General features: G+C 38.4%; 2 protein-coding genes across 2 annotated transcripts; both read left to right on the forward strand.

The window, feature by feature from the left end:
• The first annotated feature begins 15,261 nt into the window (after positions 1-15,261).
• Positions 15,262-18,468, forward strand: LOC145004672 (zinc finger BED domain-containing protein DAYSLEEPER-like). The gene is made up of 2 exons (XM_078963640.1): positions 15,262-15,568; positions 16,269-18,468. The coding sequence occupies exon 2, from the start codon at positions 16,275-16,277 to the stop codon at positions 18,333-18,335; it is 2,061 nt and encodes a 686-aa protein (XP_078819766.1). The 5' UTR covers positions 15,262-15,568; positions 16,269-16,274; the 3' UTR covers positions 18,336-18,468.
• A 1,466-nt stretch (positions 18,469-19,934) lies between these two features.
• Positions 19,935-22,139, forward strand: LOC145004166 (Small nuclear RNA activating complex (SNAPc), subunit SNAP43 protein). The gene is made up of 8 exons (XM_078963057.1): positions 19,935-20,159; positions 20,535-20,627; positions 20,729-20,855; positions 20,953-21,066; positions 21,135-21,333; positions 21,402-21,447; positions 21,540-21,615; positions 21,694-22,139. The coding sequence occupies exons 2-8, from the start codon at positions 20,571-20,573 to the stop codon at positions 21,972-21,974; spliced, it is 900 nt and encodes a 299-aa protein (XP_078819183.1). The 5' UTR covers positions 19,935-20,159; positions 20,535-20,570; the 3' UTR covers positions 21,975-22,139.
• Positions 22,140-22,934: the final 795 nt, after the last annotated feature.

Raw genomic sequence — 22,934 nt, forward strand, 5'->3', positions numbered from 1 at the left:
TGTTTGTCAAGAAATGTTTATTGACAAGAGAATCTTATATGTCAAGGATTCAGTGGGAGTCTTAATGGTCTTGAAAGGTTTCAAGAACTGATCAAGAATAAACCTTATCAATAATCACTAGCACACGACTTAAGGTTTACAACCTATCGTGTTGACACTATCTTGTTTCTGTTCCGTTCCAATTGAGTTAATTATGCATGTGAGTTTTATGAGTTATCACTTAAATGCATAAAAGGCAAGCACTTTGCTCAATGAAAAGTACATTGATAGGAAAGGGTGAGCTGCTTAACTACTTGGAAGACATGGTGGGCAGTCGTGTTACCATAAGGCAAGAAATCAAGATTAAGAAAGTTCGGTCCATATGAGTTCGGATGTGTCGCAAACTTTGGTTTTGGAAAATTCGCATGGACAGGAACTCATACACCATAAAATCTAAGTGTCATAAGATTACCTCCTTCATGAAAATGACTGTGAGGAAATGCTTTCACTAAGAGAGATTTAAGAAGATAGTGATTGTGAAATTGTATTCTCGAATTCGATTATGGTTACGGTATCCCTTTCCATAATTCGAATTGTGAGATTTGGCAATTAGTCTGAATTGTTTAGACACACATATGGGCTATCTAAGGCAAAGGTGTATAAGTTTAAGAAGCTTAGATAAAGTATTATCATGTCAAAGCTAGTGGGAGCATAAGTGTTATGCTTATTTGATAATAATCATCATGATAGTGGGAGGATAAATGTTGTGTTTGTATGATTATTAAAACAAGTACTGCAAGTTAGCAATATTAATTATAGAAAACAAGAGTTATACTTTGCAAAGTCGTAAGGGTTGAATAGTTGTTTTGCTATAATTAAGGGAGAGAATATTATGCTTTATTTCTAATCTAAAGGATTAGGTTGTGGAATGTTAATAAATTTAGTCAAGGATACATAGTGTTATGGCATTGTTCGAATTATGAGAACGTGGCACATTAAATATTATGGCAGAAGATTGATAAAGTATCATATCTTTATGTAAGACATTATGCATCGTATCCCATACGCTTCGGGTATAGGATTGATTGCTAGTGCTATTATATTTGACCATTCTAAAATTTTCCAAATGTCTAGCGCAATTAGAGGGAAAAAGAACTAGAATCGGTTTTGACTAAAATAATTAAACAACTATCAAAGGACGATCCAAAGCTCGCTGAGGATTGGTCGCTTGTGAATAGTTGGAAGTATGGTATTGGATGGACCATATCGACATTATTATGAATAGATAAGATTCTATTAAGAATAAGTTGTCGTATGGCAAAATATGGAAATGTTTCCATATTGGGAGTTGGATATTGAGAATCTATGTTTGGATTAGAAAGTTTTATGCAAGAAGGATGTTCAAAGGAATGTACTTTGAATGAGAGACATCATATCTATCGAATTGCTTCTGATAGAGATTGGCCAAGTCTTGATGATTTTGAGTTATGAATTTATGAAATGATCATTGCATAAAATGTTAGAATCTAGCATATTCTATATAGGTGGCAAGAATTTGATATTCTTATACTTATGATAAGGATTGGGAGTTGTGAAATGAGTATGATTGGAAATTTATTCATTTCATCTATTTCACAAAGTAAGTACCGTAGGTAAACATTGTGTGCATGCTAAGAGCATGGGACAATTGTTGTTATAATTCAAGTAAGAAGTTGATTACCCGAAAAAACAAATAATGAGTAATCAATATGGTGATTAAATAAAATGTTTTATTTATACCCAGAGTTTGGGGCCATATGGGATTAGTATTATTGTGTTTCACTTTCCATGTTTTGACTTCCTGAATAATTAAATTGATCCAGAACAATCAAATTATTCGAACGGACCATAGTCGTTCATACGTTGGAAGTAGGTATGAATGTAGACTGTTGTGAATTGGTGTGTGGATTGTCTAAAGTGTATTATACATAAGCAAATGTTTGTTGCAACGTTCATGAGTGCTTATGAATATGATTTGAGCATTGGATTAAACCCACGCTCACTTGGATCACTTCATGGATTTTATCACGAGTGATTGGTGAGACGATAATCTCTTATATTCTTGAAACCGAGATGTGTGAGTTGTATCTTACGAGTCGGTTACACATTGATAATATGTAAACGCACCAGTAACTTGGTGTCATAAAACATATTGTTGTGTGTGATTCGGTGAGTGAGTACAAGCAAGCATTGAATCAAAGTTTATCCGTTCCTTTTATCCAAAGTAGGATGAAAGCGATATCTTTGGGCCCCTCGATGATTTAGTGATGACACCTAAGCGCTTGGCCAAGTCGTGATTAACTTGATGTGTTCAAATGTAGTCTATTGTCAGTCGTCATAAATCGGAAATCGGGAAACAATATAGAGAGAATGATTGAAGTCCATGTCTCACGTCTATACGATATCTAGAATGGAGGAATATATGATCCCTTATCTAAAGGACACGCTTCTGATAGGATCAGAGTTGATAGCGGCTTTTGAAAGCTACGATTGCAGATCAGGATCTGAAGTCATACGCAAAATAGTTATTAGACTTATCCAAGTGGGAGACTGTTGGATTAGTGTCTAAGTCCATAACTATTTTGGTATGTACTTGACCCGATGGTGCATGGTCCTTTTGGGTTGCCTTCACCAAAGCAACTTGATAGGATGAATTATGGAGAGAGAAGATTAATTATGATTTATTAATATATTATGAGAATAATATATTAAAGGAGAAATCATGTTGTTTAATTAATATTAGTCAAGAATTAATTGATAATTAATTTTGTGGCTAAAAGAGATTAATTAAACTTAAGGGACTAGAACTGTAATTATAAGATAATTGCATTTGGGCTATGGATTACCTTGGAATAATAGGTTGGACGAATTCTATGGGGAAACCCATTAGAAATCGTCCAAGGGTTATTCTAAAAGGGTCCATGGGCTGCTTAGGGCTTAAGCAGTCAAATTAGGGTTTCCTAGTTGAAAACCCTAATAGCCTACATGTATATATAGTGCCCTTAAGCTCCAAAAACGTGGCTAAGAGTTACACTAGGGTTTCTGGACCTTTTGGACAGCCTCCTCTCTCCTTATTCTTCATCCTCTTTCTCTTGGTGTTTGTGAGCCATTAAAGGAGTGGCACTTGTGACTCTAAGCTTTCTAAAGTCATTACAAGGAGGATTTGAGATTGTTATTGCTACATAACAATCAAAGGTAATTCTCTAAACCCTAATTTCAGTTTATAATATGTTAGATCTAAGATGGTAAGTCTTGGATACATTGCATGTACAATAGAGAAACCTAGAAGCAAGCATTAGGGTTTCCATGAGCACATATGATGTTCTTATGGCCAAAAACCAATCAAAATGATCAAATAAGTTTTAACGCCACCAAGCTTATGAGAGGTATTGCACTTTACTGGGAATTACACTGTGTCTAATGCAACTTTTCTTTATTAGTCAAGAGCTTGTTTGATTAATTTAGTAAAAAGTTGAATTTAATTCACAGAACTTATTTTGATTAAATGATTTTTGTAGTAAAGGTCATTAGAGCTTGTTAATGAACCTTAGTACTAGTTTTAACAAGTGCGTAGTCAAATATTGTGTTGAAGGTTAATTATATGATTAGAGGAGTCACCACGAAACTGGAATTGCTTTCTCTTAATTGAATTTTCATCACTTTAATTTTAGTCATTTCTTGTCATTTTCAATTTCTATTAGTTTAATTTTCATAAATAAACCACCCATTTTTATGTTTATTGCATTCATCAAGAATTAGATCACGCCTTACGCAAAGAGGTGTAAACATTAGGACATGTCCCTGAGGATCCGATCCTGCTTACCTGTACTACCTGTTAGTGCAATAAAGCAGTTCATTTTATATTTTTATTTGTTTAAATCGTGTACGATAGCGGTCTTAACAAATTGACACCGTTGCTGGGGACATGGTAAAACACTAATAGTTTTATGCCAAGATCTTCACGTACAGGTAATCTGATTTTTGATCCAGAGATTGAGAAGACTTCTAGGAAGCTAAAGAAGGAGGAAAAACTTCAAAAGCAACAAACAGAAACTTCAAACTCACCCATACCACAAGGCACTCCCTTGTGGAACGAACCTAAACACTCATTTCAACCTTTTCCAAAAGCACCACCTACCTCACCCGTTAACAGTCCGTTCAAAACCTACTCTTCATCATCTTCAGTAAACCCCAAACTTACAGATTCTTCCGAAACCGAATCAGAATTCATCATGAGCGAAAACAGAGACGAAGCTGAAAAAAATATCTGTGAGTGGGCAACACAAGAGGTTACCCAGCAGCCCTTGTGTATCACCTTTCCATAAGCTCAAATTCGGTTTAATCCATCTGCTGCCCCCATTTCAAGGCTTTGAGAATGAATATCCTCATAAATTTCTCAAGGAATTCCATGTTGTCTGCTCTGGAATGAAACCCATGGAGTTACTGAAGACTAGATCAAACTCAAGGCATTTCCCTTCTCAATCCAAGATGCAGCAAAGGAGTGGTTATATGTCCTCCCATCTGGTTCAATAACAAGCTGGAATAAACTCGCCAAACTCTTCCTAGAAATTTTTTTTCCTAAGGCGAACGTTTCAAATCTATGCAAAGAAAGTTTGGGTATAAAGCAACGCAAAAGAGAAGCTCTCCACACTTATTGGGAGCGATTCAAGAAGTTGTTAGTCCGATGCGCACAACATGACATTAGTGATTATCAGTTATATCAGTGTTTCTGCGAAGGATTGACACCTATGGAGAGGTGACTAATAAATGAATCTAGTAGAGGGTCACTTTCATACATGATACCAACAGAGATCAGGGCATTAATAGAGAAGCTGGCCAATGAATTAAAACATTCAGCAACTGAGGAAGAGTGGTACCCAGGCCATCCAAGAGGAGTTAAGGAGATGAGCAACACCCACCTACAATTCCAGATTTCAGAATTGACTAAAGTTGTCCTTTTGTTGACAAAAGAATAAGGTATTTAGCCAAAGGTCAAACCTTGCGGGATCTACTGCAAAACCAGGCACCCAACTGATATGTGCCCAATACTTCAAAAAGATAATGAAATATGTGCAAGTTATGGAAGGATTTCAGCAAAGGCCATTTGATCGACATCGCAACAACCAAGCTTAGGGAGGGCCTCAAAATATCAATTTCCAGCCAAGACCTCAACAGAACTTTCAGCAGAGAAACCAATATCAAGCTCCACCCGAGTTTCAGCAACCTTTTCAACAAAATCAGCACCAAATCAATTTTCAGCAACCATTTGTTCAGTCACAAGCTAGTAGTTCTAGCAAGTCTTTGGAAGACATAGTTAAAAGTCTTACAACCAGTACCCAAGCTTTCCAGAATGAAACAAAGTCTAGCATCAAAAATCTGAAGCAGCATGTATCGTAACTTGCGAACTCCATGAGCAAATTAGAAGCACAAACACAAGGAAATTTCCCATCTTAGATTGAGAAGAACCCAAAGCAAAATGATTGTGTTGTCACCCTCAGAAGTGGTAAAAACTACAAAAGGCCATATCAGCAAGAAGATGAGGAACAAGAGATCGTGGTTGAGTAAGAATCTGAGGCAACTAAAGAGATGTAGAAAAAAAAAAAGATGGACCTGCTGAAGCTGAAGTGAAAATTACCCCTCCTCCTTTTCCCTCAAGACTGAAAAACACTAAAAAAGAAAAGGAAGATAAAGAGATTATGGATTTCTTCAGAAAGGTTGAGGTAAATATTCCCCCTCTTGATGCAATTAAACAACTACCCCGATATGCTAAATTTTTAAAAGAGTTATGTACTTTAAAAAGAAAATTAAAAGGAAACGAAACAGTTAAAGTAAGCGAGAATGTATCAGCTGTTTTACAAAAAAGGCTACCCCCAAAGTGTAAGGATCCATGAGTATTTACTGTTCCTTGCAAGTTGGGGAACCTTTCAGTGCCAAGAGTTATGTTGGACTTATGAGCTTCTATAAATGTTTTACCATATTTACTTTTTAAAACTATCAGGGTGAGGCCTTTAAAAAGAGCAGGAGTCATCATTCAGTTAGCTGATCGTTCTCTGGTGCACCCAAAAGGTGTACTGGAAGACGTTTTGGTTCAAGTGAATGAACTCATATTCCCAACTGATTTCTATGTTTTGGATATGGGAGATGACGACTCACCAAACTCATGTTCCATTCTTTTGGGGAGACCATTTTTAAAAATTGCCGCAAGGTTAAGGCCGAGCACCAGCATCCACATGGTAAGTTGCAACCGTTAGAGATTCCCGAGTGGAAGTGGGAACAGATTACCATGGATTTTATCACCAAATTTCTGAGGAATGGCAGGGGTGTCGATGCAATTTTGGGTGATTGTGGACAGGTTGACGAAGAGCGCTCACTTCCTTGCCATCAGTGAGAGCTCTATCGCGGAGAAGCTGGCAGAGTTGTACGTTAGGGAGGTGGTATCACGGCATGGAGTACCGATCTCGGTCGTCTCAGATCGAGATGTGCGTTTCACTTCAAGATACTGGAAGAAATTTCATGAGGAATTGGGTACGAGGGTGCATTTTAGTACCGCATACCAACCACAGACCGACGGGCAGAGCGAGGGGACGATTCAGACGCTCGAGGATATGCTTCGGGCATGTGTACTGGATTTCGGCGGGAGTTGGGACACGTATTTTCCCTTGGCTGAGTTTTCCTATAACAATAGCCATCACTCGAGCATTGGTATGCCACCCTTTGAGCTATTGTATGGAAGGAGGTGTCGTACCCCCATTTGCTGGGGCGAGGTAGGGCAACGTGTGATGGGTAGTACGGAGATAGTGCTTCAGATGACAGAGAAAATATGGTAGGTCAGATAGAGGTTATTGACCGCTCAGAGTCGCTAGAAGAGTTATGCGGATAGGCGACAATTCGAACTCGAGTTCCAGGTCGGTGATTTTGTGCTCCTGAAAGTGTCTCCTTGGAAAGGAGTGATCCGTTTCAGGAAGAGGAGCAAGCTGGGGCCCTGTATATCGGGCCGTTTAGGGTGATCGCGAGGGTGGGCAGAGTAGCATATCGTTTGGAGTTACCTACGGAGTTAGGTCAGATTCATGACACTTTCCACGTATCGCAGTTGAGGAAGTGTGTGGCTGATGAGTCGGCGGTGGTACCGTTAGAGGATATCCAGGTAGATGTGAGTCTGAACTACGTCGAGAGACCGGTTGCGATTATGGATCGGAAGGTCAAGGTTTTAAGGAACAAGGAAGTGCCCCTGGTGCAGGTCCAGTGGCAACATCGGAGGGGGTCCGAGCTGACTTGGGAACCGGAGCGCGAGATGCGTGAGCAGCATCCAGAGTTGTTTGAGGAATGAGACTTCGAGGACAAAGTCTGATTTTAATGGGGGAGAATTGTAACATCCGGACTCCCAGATATCTTATTTATGCTTTAATATTGAGTTTTTGGAGAGAGACTCAGCGAGTAGGCACTCAGACTCGCCGAGTAGGAGCGCGGATGGTCAGACTGGTTTAATGGTGGACTCGGTGAGTCCACGTTGTTTAATGAAACCCTAATCCACAGGGTTTGAGACCTATTTAAAGGGGCTTATAGCCACCATTTGCGGCTACCAGACCCTTGAGAGAAACCCTTATTGTGCTTGAGCGTTTGTGAGAGAGAAGAACCCATTATTAGACATTTGTGGGTTTGTTTTGCAAGAAGAAGTTGATTCCATCTTGGAGGAGGCCAAGGAAGTTGCATATTCGTGGATTTCAAGCAGAGGGCATCATCTTTGAGGTAGCATATCGACCCTCTTTTTGTTTTGTTAAGAAATCCATGGATCTAGGGTTTCCTATGCCCTTTATTGGGTTGATTTGTTGAGAATAAGGTCCCTTATCATGTTTAGACTTCAGATCTGGACCCATAGTGGTCCAGAGAAGGTTATCCATATTGCTTTATGTTGGGTTATGGTAGAAATGAACTTAGAGTGTTGTATTTGGGACCAAATCATCAAGTAGTGTCATTTGGATGTTGCATGTGTATCAAGTTCGAACCTTTACGTGTTTATTGAGCTTGGGGAGGTTAGATCTATGGATTAAAGGAGCAGGTCTGACCTCAGAAGGTCATTTGAGTTTGAGCATGGCTTGAACTCGCCGAGTCCAAGAACAGACCCGACGAGTAGGATGAGTTTCTCCATAAATCACGCATATGGTAACTCGTTGAGTTGGGGAAGTGACTCAGTGAGTCATTTGGGGTTTTGAGGACGTGAGTTCATGACTGAACTCACCAAGTCACAATTATGCACTCAACGAGTTTGGTCAAAGGGTTGACCATTGTATTTTGTTGACTTTTGTTGACTTTTAGGGTTTGGTCAACTTTAGAGTATTTGAGCCTTCAGAGGGGTAAAATGGTCTTTTACCCTCCTAAGAGTGCTAAGAGAGGGAATGGTCTAGCCTTGGGAATTGTGTTGATGTCGAGTGTTTATTTTTGTATGATTAGGCGGAGGCTAGATCCTATTTTACGGAGACCGAGATTTCCAAGTTACCGAGTTACACGAGGTGAGCCTTCTCACTATACATTACCTAGAGTGGTATTATGAGTTGATCGGAAGGTCTTATGTGCTATATATGAGATTGTGTGCCATGTATGAGATTATGTGCTATGTGATGTATGTATGATAAATAATTGTATAGACCGGACCGGAGGGTCCAACGATTCAGACCGAGTCGGAGGACCCAACGAGCTATGACCGGACCAGAGGGTCCAACGAGCTACGGGACCGGAGGGTCCCGCTGAGACATATCGGCCGAAGGGTCGTACAGTAGCCTCGAGTGGCGTATGTGTTGTATGTGGTATTTTGGGGAACTCACTAAGCTTTTATGCTTACAGTTGTTGTGTTATGTGTTTCAGGTACTAGCGAGGACCGTGGTAAGGCGCCGACATGAACCGTACACACCGAGAGGAGATTTGATTTATGATCTTGGGGACATGTTTGATTAATAACTATTGTGAAACACTTTTTTTAGAATGCTTTATATTTAAAATATCGTTGTTGAAAAATGAAAATTTTGTTTTGAAAATCTCGTCATTACACACTGCTTGCTCGTTAGCTATAGAAACACGCAAAGGTCTACTCATCGCCTCTCGCTGGATACTAATGTGCTTATTGAATACTAATGAGAAAAAAGACCGACTCGCACCCGAGTTAAATAACACCAAGGCAGGTACAGAATTCACAAGAAAAGTACCTATGCATAACATAATATAAACACAAGATCTTATTACAGCATAAATAAATATGAACAGAATACATACCAGTCACGACATCGGGTGCTGCACTAACCTCCTCTGCTATCAGCTGGAATGCTCTCCCTCGCACCTTTGGCGCCTCGGCCTTCACCAGCTGACCCTCAATAGCTTGCGTAGCAGCAGTGATAGATCCCTGAGGTGTCCCATGTGCTGTCCCCCTCAACTGTGGACACTCAGCCTTCCGATGTCCGATCTGGTTGCAATGAAAGCAAACCATGAACCCCTTTGGGGCAATCCTTGGCGATATGCCCCTCCTTGCCACACTTGTAGCAAGCACCAGACCTACAAACCCCCTCATGACCTTTGCCACACTTCCCGCAAGTGCGGCCCTTCTGTCCCCCAGATCTCGAATCGGCGGGCTTTCCCCGCTTGGCCGCCGGCTGAGACTGTGTCGGTCGGCGATCCCTGCTCTGAGACTCGACCTCCTCCCTGGCCTGAGTCTCTAGCTCAATCTCCCTCTTTAGGGTATTTTCCTGGATCTCAGCAAATGTTCGGTATGATGACTTTGCCGCGAACTCACGAATGTCTCTCCTCATAACGCTCAGATATTGGCTCATGCGTGCCTGCTCGGTCGACACGTGCTCAGGGCAGAACATCGCCCTCTCATGAAACATCCTGGTAATCATAGTAACTAACTCCGTACCCTGCTTGAGGGTCAAGAACTCTTGAGCCAATCGTTCCCTTTCCACCGGGGGAACGTACTCGTCTCTGAACATGGCGGTGAACCTCTCCCAGGTCACCGCTGAAATCTACGCATAACTAAGATGCGTTGTCAAAACTGCCACCAGTCCTTCGCTCCCAAGCGAAGCTGGTTCAGCGCAAACCGAACCCTCAGATGATCTGGACACGAACAAGTCTAGAAGCATCCCTTAATGTCAGATATCCATCTCATCGCAGCAATCGGGTCTTGTGTCTCGTCAAACTCTGGTGGCTTCGTGTTGCTGAACTCCCGGTACAACAACGAGTCACCCCCTATGGCCTGGCGGCAGCGACAGCTGCAGTGGCCGCAGCAACAACAACATCAGTAAGAGCAGCGTACCGCTCATCAAAGGTCTCAATCAATGTGGTCTTAATAGACCCGAACATCTCTAAAACCTCAGCTCGGACGGCAACAACCACCTCCTCATGAATCATCTGGCGGAGCTCCTCATTGTTCAAACCTCCCTCGCTGGTCTCTGGTCTGTGGCGCGTCCAAACCATGATGTCTCTGAAATACAACATAAAAATATCACGGACTCGCTCGAGTATACCCGCACTCGATAACCCAACCCTTCTTGATTCCTAGTACCCTAAGGAATCCTACTTGGGCTGCACACTGATCCGGTGTTTCCAGTAGTACGGGCCTAATACTACCTTCCACACCGTACCAGTATTCATCCCAAGTCACAAGTACTCTATCTGCTCCACACATAAACTACCCTTCGGTAGACTCTCATAGCACCTCACTGCTATTTACTCATTCTAAAACATCCCATGGTAGCAGAAATCTTCCTAGGCTAAGGCATCACAAATCAGACCACTCTAGTCCTAATATGAATACCTAGCCTAATCTGTCATGCATAATACATTTCAATATATATATATATATATATATATATATATATATATATATATCATAACACATAATCTAAGGGTAATTTAGGAAATCACCGTTCTGGCGCTGGCTGATCATACACACTGTTTCCTTGAGCATCTTCCAAATCCTTTTACTCTTTAGAAAAATTGTTTATTTTATAAAAATCTTTCTCAAATCCTCAGTTTGAGTTCAAATACACCCAAAGGTGAATCTGAATCCCTCAAACTAAGGCTCTAATACCAATTTGTAACACCGTTAAATTTCAAACAATTTTTCATTTGATTTTAATAAAAACATTTCATTTCCAAATCATCCCAAAATCGAATATCCAATTTTTTTCAACAAAAACACAATACAAATCCAAATTCCAATGTCTCAAAACATGTCATCTACAAGTGTGTACGGATCATGTCGACGCCTTCCCGCAATCATCACTGGTACCTGAAACATATAACACACAAACGGTAAGCATAAAAGCTTAGTGAGTTCCCCAAAAAACCACATACAACACATACGCCTTTCCAGGCCATAACTCTATAGGATCTTCTGATCCAAGTGTCTCAGGGTATTTCCATCCTATAACTTTGTTGACCTTCCGGTTCATACTCTGTTGACCTTCCGGTTCATACTCTGTTGACCTTCCGGTCCATGTCATCCTGACCTTCGGTCCACATCATCATAATCATATCATAACATATCACATATACAACATGAATCACATATTCACCATACACATAAGACCTTCCGGTCACACATAATTACCCCCATCGGGTAAGACATAGTGAGAAGACTCACCTCGCTGATGTCGGATAATCACTCGAGCTCGATTCCCCAATGTATCGCCTCCTATATCATAAGTTCATCTCTAATTATACCTTCCTAACTTAGTTTGAATAACACTATTAAGTCAACTCTAGTTAACCATGGTCAACGCTGGTCAACGGTCAACCTTTGACCCGACTCGTCGAATCTTGCATAGACTCGTCGAGTCCATACGTGAACTCGAGTCCTTTGAATCCCTTCTGACTCACCAAGTCACTTACCCAACTCGGCAAGTCATCCACTGATCTGAATCACGGGACAACCCGCTCCGACTCATCGAGTCTGCTCATGGACTCAGCGAGTTCGTTTCATTCACAACCTCAAACACCCTTCTGAGGTCAGATCTATTCCTATAATCCTTAGATCTAACCTTTCCAAGCTCAATAATCACGTAAAGTCTCTATCTTGATGTACATGCAACATCTATATAACCATGTATGATGATTTAGCCCCAAATACCACAACCCAAGGTTATAACCTCCATTACTCTCCATAAAGCTTGATGAGTGAGGCTCTCTGGACCTCTATGGATCCAGATCCAAAGCCTCATCACCAGAAAGGGACTATTAGACATCAAATCAACCTAACAAAGGGCACAAGAAACCCTAAATCCATATATACTTCATAAAACAGAAGATGAACTGAATTTAATACCTCAAATGCGATGATCTTAGCCTTAAATCCACATAATAGCAACCTCCTTTGCTTCCTCTTGGCTAAGACCTCCTTCTTCTTGCTAAACAACACCACAAAGGTCAAGAATGGCTTCCTTTCTCTCTCAAAACGCTCAAGCACTCTAGGGTTTCTCTCTATGGACTGGTAGCCGAAAATAAAGGCCATAAGGGCCTTTAAATAGGTCCCAAACCCGAGAAATTAGGGTTTCTTTCTTCAGCTCTGACTCGGCGAGTCACTCCCCTGACTCGTCGAGTCCCCTCATTAACCACATCATCCAGTCGCAACCAAACTCGATGAGTCTGAGCACCAACTCGTCGAGTCACCCTACATAAATAAAGAATTGCAACATAAATCAATATACTTGGGAAACTGGGTGTTACACTCAGATCCCGACGCTCGGCCGCCACAGTCTAGCTCAGGCCAAGAGGCCCTAAATAACAATCCAAAACAGTACCAACCGCTTCTCAGAAGCAACAAGTGTAGCGTTCAGAATGCTGCCCTGCGGTGGTTCTGCACTAATAGCAGATAACCGCTAATGATGCACAACCCACCAATAGGACATCTCCATGTCGCGTCGGTCTAGATAAGACAAAGGTACTATCGGGGTCATGCTCCCCAACGATAGGTATAAAAGAGATCCTTCTCCTCCAGAAGAAGGGATAGCCTCTCTCACTATCTTAAATTAAACCATAGTTCTCTCATACAACTACTGACTAGACCATCGGATTCTCGTTACTAGACTCCCTCCTGGACGACGACTAATGTCGGTTCTTTCTTTGCGGTGATTCTCAAGAAAAACAACCATGAACATCGTTAAGCTCAGAGACATATCACAACATTTGGCGCCATTTGGACGTGTATTCAGAGCTACACAACCTTAAAACGACCCTAGACGGCAGCAATGACAGGAAAGACATCTATGACGTCCAACGGGGGAGAAACGATCTCACTCAGATCAATTTCGTCGCTTGATTACACTCAACCATCTATCTTAGATGGACAAGCCTCTACCCACACTCCAACAACATAGATGCCTGGTCCAATATTAGGAACGAAAACGCCAACGATAACTGCCATATGGTAACCGTTGTCTGTTACACAGAGCAGCCAATTACAACTGTAGTTGTAGCATCTCAGTCAGCAACGATTTAGCTGTCGCAACTAGTGGTTTGCCTGTCGCAATCACCGACCCAACGATCATAGTGGTCGACTCAACTGTCACAACTGGTAACTCTTGGCCGCAACCGTTACCACAAAAAAGGCGGCAACCATTTAGTTCCCACAGACCATACCATCTTCTACGCAATCTGTAAAGTCGAGATACCAGTTTTCTCTAGTGGTAGGCACACCAACATTTTATGTAAAAGAGCCACCACGACTCAAATCTTACATAAACCAAACCCATGAAACCCTTCCTCAGGTGCGTATTGTTGCTGGGACAGAAAAACAGCAACTAGCAAGCAACATCTTCGACATCGGAAACAATTGGAAGCCCAAATTCATTATCGATAAGGGGAATATCAGGGTCCGAAAGGGCGGTAACAAACACCAAGATCCTAAGAACGAGGTTCTTACCATCAAAAGACCGCACAAGAGGTATGAGCGCCGAGAGGTCAACGATGATGTGGAAGTATTATCTAGAAACCTCTTGAACATCAACTTCTCATAAGAGGACCCGAGGCCAAGCGATTGGAAACCCAAGATCTGCTCCAAATTACTGCTTGTATACGCCAAAAACAAATCCATCTCATTTACATAGATAATGGTAGTAGCACCGACATCCTCTATGAACATTGCTTCTGATAGCTGTCAAGTTCCTGGAAGGAGGACCTGAAACCACCAACATGCGGCCCTTTGATCGGTTTCATAAGATACAGTCTATGGCCATTGGGCATTATAAACCTCCCGTTCATGTTGGTTAGCCATGACGGGAATGAAGGCATCACACAAACAATAGAGTTCTCAGTAATCCTTCAAGTAAGTTTGGTGCAAAAATTCATATATTGGTTGAATACGTTAGCAAATCTGCATCGTGAAGGTAAGATAGTCGTGTTACAGCCTTAGAAATTCAACAAATAATTTTCTTTGTTGATTCAAATCAACAGTTCAACTTCAGTTTAATCTTTCAACTCATTTTAATCAAAAGTGTTTTCACATCTACAAAACAAAACTTTAACATAATAAGTATCATATATCTCAATTTAAAACCAAAATACAACTAAAAATACCAAACAAAACTTTAACATAATAAGTATCATATATCTCAATTTAAAACCAAAATACAACTAAAAATACCAAGACCTCACATAAAACACAAGAACATAAATGACGACATGATTAGTCTTGTCCTAAATGCTCGTTTAAAGAATTTGAAATAAAAATCATTGTATTTTTTAACAAATTATATATAAAGAGAATGCTAATTTTGAAGAAAAATTAAGTAAATATAATTTTAAAATCATGTTATAAATTTAAGTTAAATAAATAATCTAACCATCAATAAATTAAAGAAATCTGAGTATTTTATTTTAGTTATAAATTTATAATATAAATAGTTTATCAACGAGTATGAAGATACATAAATTTTATATATAATTTGCATACAAAAAACATGATTTTAGTTAATTTTATTTTATACAACCTACTCTAAAATCAATGTTCAGAATTTTATATTAATAAAAAAAAACAATTACTAAGCTATGCTTTATTTAAAATAAATTTTGACTAAAAACATTGGTTTATTTATTGCATTGATTTTTTTACTGCAAAAGCATCTTAATTTGTAGACCCACCCACGCTATGTCTACTCCAAACAAGTCCCTTATTAGAAAAAAGTAAAGCTATGTGGTTCAATGGGCTGCAACCCCCTACACCAAACACACACAAACACACAAAACACACACTAAACAAAATATATGTTAAACATATGTCATCTCAAAATATTAATGGATCTCAAAGTCCATATCCAATCCGCTTTTATTTTTATTCCCTTTTGTGAATTGTGATTTCACATTTTTTACAAAGACCCTTATCGTCTTCTTCCTTGGCTTCCCCCAACAAACCCCAATTCCAATAGTCCAATTCGCTTTCTCGGGTTCAAGCCCAATCTCTCATCTTTCTCTCTCCTCCCAACTTTCTCTCTCCTCGAAGAACCCCTCTCCGGATCTCGATTTCACCGGATTCAGATCGGTGTTTTCGCCGCTGCAGCTGCTGTTATCGGTATAATTTTAACCCATACTCTTAATTCGCTGTTTTCTGCTTCGATTGATGTTTTTTTTTTATGGGTTTCTGGTGTTTGACCTGTTGATTGATTAATTAGTATGCTTCAGTGTTAAATTGCTTGAATCCGAACATGTTTAGTTGATTAATTGATTAATTGATCGTTATATATAGCTCCATTTGGTATGGATTTTTGATGTGTTGACCTCTCTGGGCTTAATTCTTTATCTTTCTAAGAGGAAACCCTAGATCTGTTCAGATGAACTTGTTTCAGCCCATGGATGTTGAGATTCGTCCTGTTTGACCCGAATTCCGACAAAGATAACGGACTTCTCTATGTGCCCATGAAGGGTATTTATGTAAATTAGACTCTCTCCTTTAATTCAACTGAACCACATCGAGTTACATCGAGTTCTCCTGTTATGGTGAAGATGGACTTAAAGTGGTTGGCCCAATTCGGTGTTCTTTTAAAGTATAAGTCTTCATGCTATACGGGTTTGTACCTTGTTCATACATATGTGTACTTAACATAAGATTTGTGTTTCTCTTCAAGTCCATGTACACTTTTGTACATAAAGACTACAACCTGCAAATTGTAATACAATAATTCTTCCTCAGAAGAATTGTCAATATGAATTTGAACATTAAATAGTTAAAAAAAAAAAAAATTGCAATTAAACCTTGTTGTCTATTTGTAAAGGTATTCATGGAGTCACTTCCCACTGAAAACAACGCATTGGTCAACATGGAGATGCAGCCGGTCTTCCTAGACGCGCAAAACATGGAATCGCAACCCAACAAACGCCGAAAGAAGAAATCAATCGTATGGGAACACTTCACAATCGAAAACGTGGGCCCCGGTTGTAGACGCGCTTGTTGTAAACAATGTAAACAATCATTCGCATACAGCACAGGTTCAAAAGTCGCCGGAACAAGTCACCTGAAACGCCACATCGCCAAGGGCAGCTGCCCGGTTGTCCTCCGTAACCAAAACCAAAACAACCACCCCGACCTGTCATCACCATTCACCACCCCACAACCACCAAACACCGCCACCGAAACACCCAAGCGCCGCTACCGGACCGCCTCTGCCGCCCCGTTCTTCCCCTTCGATTCCGACCGCTGCCGCCATGAAATCGCCCGTATGATCATCATGCATGATTACCCACTTCATATCGTTGAACACCCAGGTTTCGTTTCCTTTGTTCATAACTTACAACCGAGGTTTGACTTGGTCAACTTTAGCACTGTGCAAGGCGATTGTGTGGCGACTTATTTAAGCGAAAAGGATAAAATCCAGAAAGTGATTGAATCAATGCCGGGTCGGGTTTGTCTCACGGTTGACTTATACGGGTCGTGTCAAACCACGGGTTATGTTTATGTAACGGGTCAGTTTGTGGATAGTGAATGGAAGATTCATCGGAAGCTTTTAAACGTGGTAATGGAACCGTATCCCGATTCCGATTCCGCCTTTAGTCATGCGGTTTCCGCTTGTCTTTCCGATTGGAATATGGAAGGGAGGTTGTTCTCGATTACGATCAACCAACCCGTGAGTGAAATCGGAATCGAAAGTCTCCGGAATCTTCTCTCGGAAAAAAACCCGAACATCCTCGGCGGTCAATTACTCCTCGGAAACTGTCTTTCCCGTTCCATAAGCGGAATCGTATCGGAATCACTCGCCGCAAATCATGAAACCGTGAAAAAAGTACGTGATTGCGTGAAGTACGTGAAAACATCAGAATCGTTAGAAGAGAAGTTTTTATCCCTTAAACAACAACTTCAAGTCCCGAGTACAAAAACGTTAGCAATCGACAACCAAACGCAATGGAATACAACGTACGAAATGTTACAATCGGCATCGGAATTGAAAGAGGTGTTTTCTTGTTTAGATACCACCGATTCCGATTACAGTAAAGGCCCGACTCGCGAAGAGTGGAATGTAATCGAGAATCTTTGCGCGTATTTAAAGATTTTATATGACACCGCGAATCTTTTAACAACCTCGAGTGTCCCGACAACAAACACGTTTTTCCATGAAGCGTGGAAGATTCAACTCGAGCTGGCTCGGGCAGCCGCCAGCGAGGATCCGGTCATCAGCGGGCTGACCAAACCAATGCAAGAGAATTTCAATAACTATTGGAAAAATTGTTGTTTGATATTAGCAATCGCGGTAGTTATGGACCCACGTTTCAAGATGAAGTTAGTTGAATTTAGTTTCACAAAGATATATGGTGACGAGGCGCAAACGTATATAAATATAGTGGATGAAGGGATTCATCAGCTTTTTCTAGAGTATGTTGCGCTCCCGGTGCCGCTAGCGAATGGCGGTGGTCCGGTGACCGGAGAATTGAAAACGGAGGATGGGGATGGTGGGGGTGGAGGTGGAGGTGGTGGTGGGGGGCCGGGGTTGACGGATTTTGATATGTATATTATGGAGACGACAAGTCAGCAATCGAAATCTGAGTTGGACCAGTATTTGGAGGAGTCGTTGTTGCCACGTGTGCATGAGTTTGATGTGGTGGGGTGGTGGAAGTTGAATAAGGTGAAGTATCCGACACTTTCGAAGATGGCGAGGGATATTTTGTCGGTGCCGGTGTCGACGGTGGCGGCGGAGGCGGTGTTTGAGGTGGGGCGGCCGGAGATGGGGCGGTACCGGTGTTCGTTGAGGGCGGAGACGGTGGAGGCGTTGGTGTGTGCTAAGGATTGGTTGCGTGGTGAGATGGTGGAGGCGAGTAATGCGATGATTAAAATGGAGTTTCCGATTTGAAAGTTTGGTGGTTGTTTGTGTTTTTTTAGTGGTAGTGGTAGAAAGTGGTGAGTTTGTAGACTTGAAATTGTTGGGATGCTTGTGACAAACTTTATTGTACAATTTGAGTTCAAATTTGTGGGTATTTCGTAAAGCTATATTTTTTTTTTCTCGAGACTATTGATTTTTGTGATATATATTAAATTATTTAAAACTAGTTTCGTATTTTTCAAAGTTGTTAGGATCTTTATGATTCTTAATTATATTTAGATCGCTTTGGGTAATCTTATGTATGAATCTTCTCTGATCGTTTTTGGGTAAAATCGGGATATGATCATAGGATTGAATCATATCGTTATTATTTATTTTGTATAAAAGAATTCTAATATTTTATGTTGTCTAAAGCAATGTTTGGAACATCACAAAAATAGTTTATTTTTTCAAATTTTTTTAGATTGTTTGGTTTAAGAAATCAAAAATAATTTATAAGTTAATATTTTAAAAAGATATTCAGACCAGCATTTGAACAAGTTGATTGAGTTATTTAAAATTTTCCAAAATATACATTTTATTAGTTATATTAAACTTCAATATTCTACAGACATTTTTAGCTATTTTTATAATTTTTTTAGTTAGCTTATCAATTAATTTTATATCAAACATTTTTTTCTTCATTAAATGGTTAATCAAGTTGCAACTAACTTTTCAAAGGTCATGAGTTCAAGTTGTCTTTGACGAATATGATAATAACTAGATTAATTTGATGTTCCAAAAAATATTTTAGTTTAATCCATAAAATACAGTCTAAATAAATGAATGAATATGAACCCTAAAAAACCTCTTTTGATTTTTTTTATTGTTAAATAATATATCGAAGTGGTATTTTTATGTTTAAAACTATTTATTATTACTGATATGTTTCAATGTAATTTTTTTATGTTTTAAATTGTTTGTTTAGAATATTATTACAAAACGGAAAACAATTTTATATATATAGAATCATATGGAATTTTTAATAATTGAAGGATAAAAGAGAATTAAATATCATTCTATATTTTTTTCTACATATCTTTTTATTCATCTTAAATGATGATATATGTAATATTTAATGAAGATAATAATATATATTTTAATATAATAATGTGACAGATGTCATCATTTAAAATGTATAGGATCATTTAAAATGTATAGGATGATGTATAAAAATAAATATGCTGTAAATCAATTAGGTTTGAAGGAATGGATGCAGTAGAGGGTGCACTCCATTGTCATGTCAACTTGGAATACCACCCCCTTCCTACGGTTTTGGTGCGGTAGAGACCACTCCAAGGGAGCGCTTCTTTTTTTTATTATTATTGTCATTCCAATTGATGGTAATTAGTTAGATTATCAAAGGCTTCTAGCTCAACGGTATCGGGTGTTGCGTTCCCTCCTAAAGGTTGAGGGTTCAAGTCTCTTTGGAGATTATGTCAAATTAAGAGTAGTTTATAGATTAGAATACATTTGCTGTTAAAAAAAAATAATAATAAAAAAAAACAGATTAGTCAGATTAAAAAAAATGTTTTTTTTTTAATTATAATAAATGTGTCGACATGGCACCACTCTCTGTAACTTACAAAGCTACACAAGTTCTTTCTTTAAGCCTAAAAAAAAAAAGACGTCGTGCGTACTCTCTTCCCTGTGTTCACCTTCAACCGTCTCCCTCGCCTGGTCGCCTTCATCCTTCTCTCTTCAGACTTCGCCGGACCACCTGAAGACGGGCGCCGCCGACGACCCACTAGACGATCTACGTCGACTCACCAGACGCTTCCGCTGCTATCTCGCCTGATTTTCTCCTCAAAATAGGTTCTTTTCAATTTTCAATTGTGTAATTTACTATGTTGTTGAATTGTTATTTTCTTGTTGAACTTTAAAATTATGGCTGAATTTTTTCTTAAATGGTTAGTTGTTATGCCTATTAGGTGTTTGATTAAATGCCACAGTGAATTCCATTTTTTCAGATGGTTAGTTGCTATGCCTATTAGTTTCTTTATGCAATTACATGTGATTTGAATGCGATATGCGGCTATTCTAAGTGGTGCACCATCTGTTAGATAACAATAAATAAAATGGTTAATTTTGCAAAAAACATGATGATCATTTTTGTTAAATTTTCAAAAACTATGGTGTTTTGATAGTTACACAATCTTAATCCCTAACAATGAATTTCTTAATTATCAGGGTCTTTTTTGGAAATACCAAATTTTTTTAGACTCAATGGACCTCAAACCCTTTAGACTCGACATTGATGACCTTATCAATGAGTTTGCAAAGGTACTCAAAACAACTTCCCTTCCATTAATCTCTCTTTTATAGAATTCAAAGTTTTATATACTGTTTTTTTATGGAATTTGGGGTTTAATTATTTATTTCAGGGTGAAATGACTACATTAACTGATATGAAGAAAATATGGCTTTCTAAAAAATTCTCATGCATCTTCCAGGCTAAACCCAATTCAAAATTAGGTTTCTTTATGCAATCTCTTTATTCCCATTCCATAGGTATAAATTATAAATTATACACCCTCATTTTCTCAAATTAATTATTTAATAACTGACAATATACTGTATATATAATTATATGTATATTCTGATGCAGGTTACATGGTATCTAATTCTTCCATATCACACAGAATCGGAGGGCTTTATTGTCTTTTCTGCCTACATGAAACACAACCATTCAAGCCTCCCTTCAGAATCTATTTATGTGCAAGTATGTTGTTTTTTTATATAATCTTTTCTTTATTTTTAACCTCATGGGTTTAATTTTTTATTTGGTAGGGGAAATCAAGAGGCTTAAGGAACTTGTTGTTGATGCAAAAAAAGAGAATATAGAAATTGTATCAATTTTAGTTAAAAATATGTTAGAAAGGGATTTATTTCTTTATGGAGCTACTGATTTAAAACAAGGATCTGTTGAAGAAAGGGTGAATGAATTAACAAATTTACAAGATGCACGTGTTCAACATGCCAATAAAAAGTAAATCTTTAAATCTTGAATTTAACATTGAATTTAAATTTTGAATTTAACATTGTTTTAAATGTTAGGTTATTTAAAGACACGGAAATCGAACGTTACATTAACATGGACATGGTGAGTTGCTATTTTTTTTTTTTTTTTGGGAATATTTCATAATGATTTTTTGTGACTTTTAAGAATTGGATAATCTTTTTTGTTTTTTTAAGGATAAAGAATTTGATGTTGATTCACTCAAGAAAATGTCAAGAGATTATTATTCGGCTAAAGAGCTAGCTATAAAAGGTTTGTGAAAGCTTATAAATAAATAACTTGAGGTGTTAACTGAGTACACGAGTGAAATGACTGTTTTGCCCTTTACAGAAGCGGAAAAGGTGGTGGATACACGTGATATAAAGCACATTGCTGAAAACCAGATATTGATTGGGGATGTGATTGGGAAAACAAGTGAAGATTGGAATGTTGAGAAAGAAATGTTTTATAAGAAAACTGGACACGTGGCAGAAATCCAGAGCAAAGAACAACAAAATGGAAATGGAGAAGACTTTGAAGCAATTGAGTTTAATGAGAATTCAGGAGAGGAAGAGTATGTAAAAGATGACTTTTGTGATGAGTTAGAGCAACAATTATTAGCTTTAACATAATAAATCATAATCATAGCAATTGAATGGTTGTACTTTGTGATGAAGGGTGTTTTAGTCTTTTACTATGATGCATTGTGGATAGTTGCATAGAGTATAATCAAGAGATTTTCTTGGTAAAATTTGATTACAAAAACTATTTTATTATATAAGTTATTTTATCAATAATTTTATGCTAATTAGCACCGATAATCAAGTTAGTCAAGATGATTAAAAAATTGTATTGATGTGGGGAAAAAAATATCATTTTGTTTTGGTATATAATTGAAAAGAGATTATTTGAAGCTACACATGACTTTTATTTTAATAGAAATAATATAATTATGTGGTGGATAAATCCAAAGGGTCACTCAAATCGTCACATTTGAGAACTTGTGTTTTGTGTGATGTTGGATTTTTGGTTATTAGCTCTTTTGAGAATCATGTTTATTGGTTGGGAAATTTTAGAGTTTGCTTGATTTATGTAAATTGTTTTTCGTTTTTTTTTTATTTATTATTTATTTTTATTTTTATTTTTTTTTCGATCATAAACCATATTGACTGGTATGGCTTCGAATAAGGTTTATGATCTTTGGTTGTAACTAAATTAAAACAAATTTTAAATCCATTTTCCGGTTTGATTTTCGAGTCGAGAGGTTTTGACAAAAAAAAATTAAAAAAAAAAAAATTTAAATCCCTTTTTGCTAGAATAAAACGGATACAACATATAAATGCAAATATAGGTTTAAATATCTAATAAAATTATGATTCAAAATGTCATAACCATAAAGGTTTCAAAATCTTGCATTATTTCTGTTGAAAAAACACACTTCAAAAACATGAAATGGTCAATATATTTTTTTAATTATTTCTAGAAGGCAAACAAATCGTTTATAACATATTTAACCGAATATATGAAATTTCTGAAAATTTTCATCACTATGCAATTTTTTTTTTAAAAATAGGAATTATTTCTAAAATTTT

This window comes from Lactuca saligna, chromosome 7 (assembly GCF_052625555.1).
Source record: "Lactuca saligna cultivar CGN05327 chromosome 7, ASM5262555v1, whole genome shotgun sequence".
In the NCBI taxonomy this organism is placed as follows: domain Eukaryota; kingdom Viridiplantae; phylum Streptophyta; class Magnoliopsida; order Asterales; family Asteraceae; genus Lactuca; species Lactuca saligna.

What these genes read in the sequence shown, in the direction of transcription:
- LOC145004672 (XM_078963640.1), top strand. Translation starts at nt 16,275, where the DNA reads ATGGAGTCACTTCCCACTGAAAACAACGCATTGGTCAACATGGAGATG.
- LOC145004166 (XM_078963057.1), top strand. Translation starts at nt 20,571, where the DNA reads ATGGACCTCAAACCCTTTAGACTCGACATTGATGACCTTATCAATGAG. An exon ending in GTTACATTAACATGGACATG is followed by an intron (nt 21,448 to 21,539) that starts GTGAGTTGCTAT and finishes TGTTTTTTTAAG; the next exon opens with GATAAAGAATTTGATGTTGA. An exon ending in TAAAGAGCTAGCTATAAAAG is followed by an intron (nt 21,616 to 21,693) that starts GTTTGTGAAAGC and finishes TGCCCTTTACAG; the next exon opens with AAGCGGAAAAGGTGGTGGAT.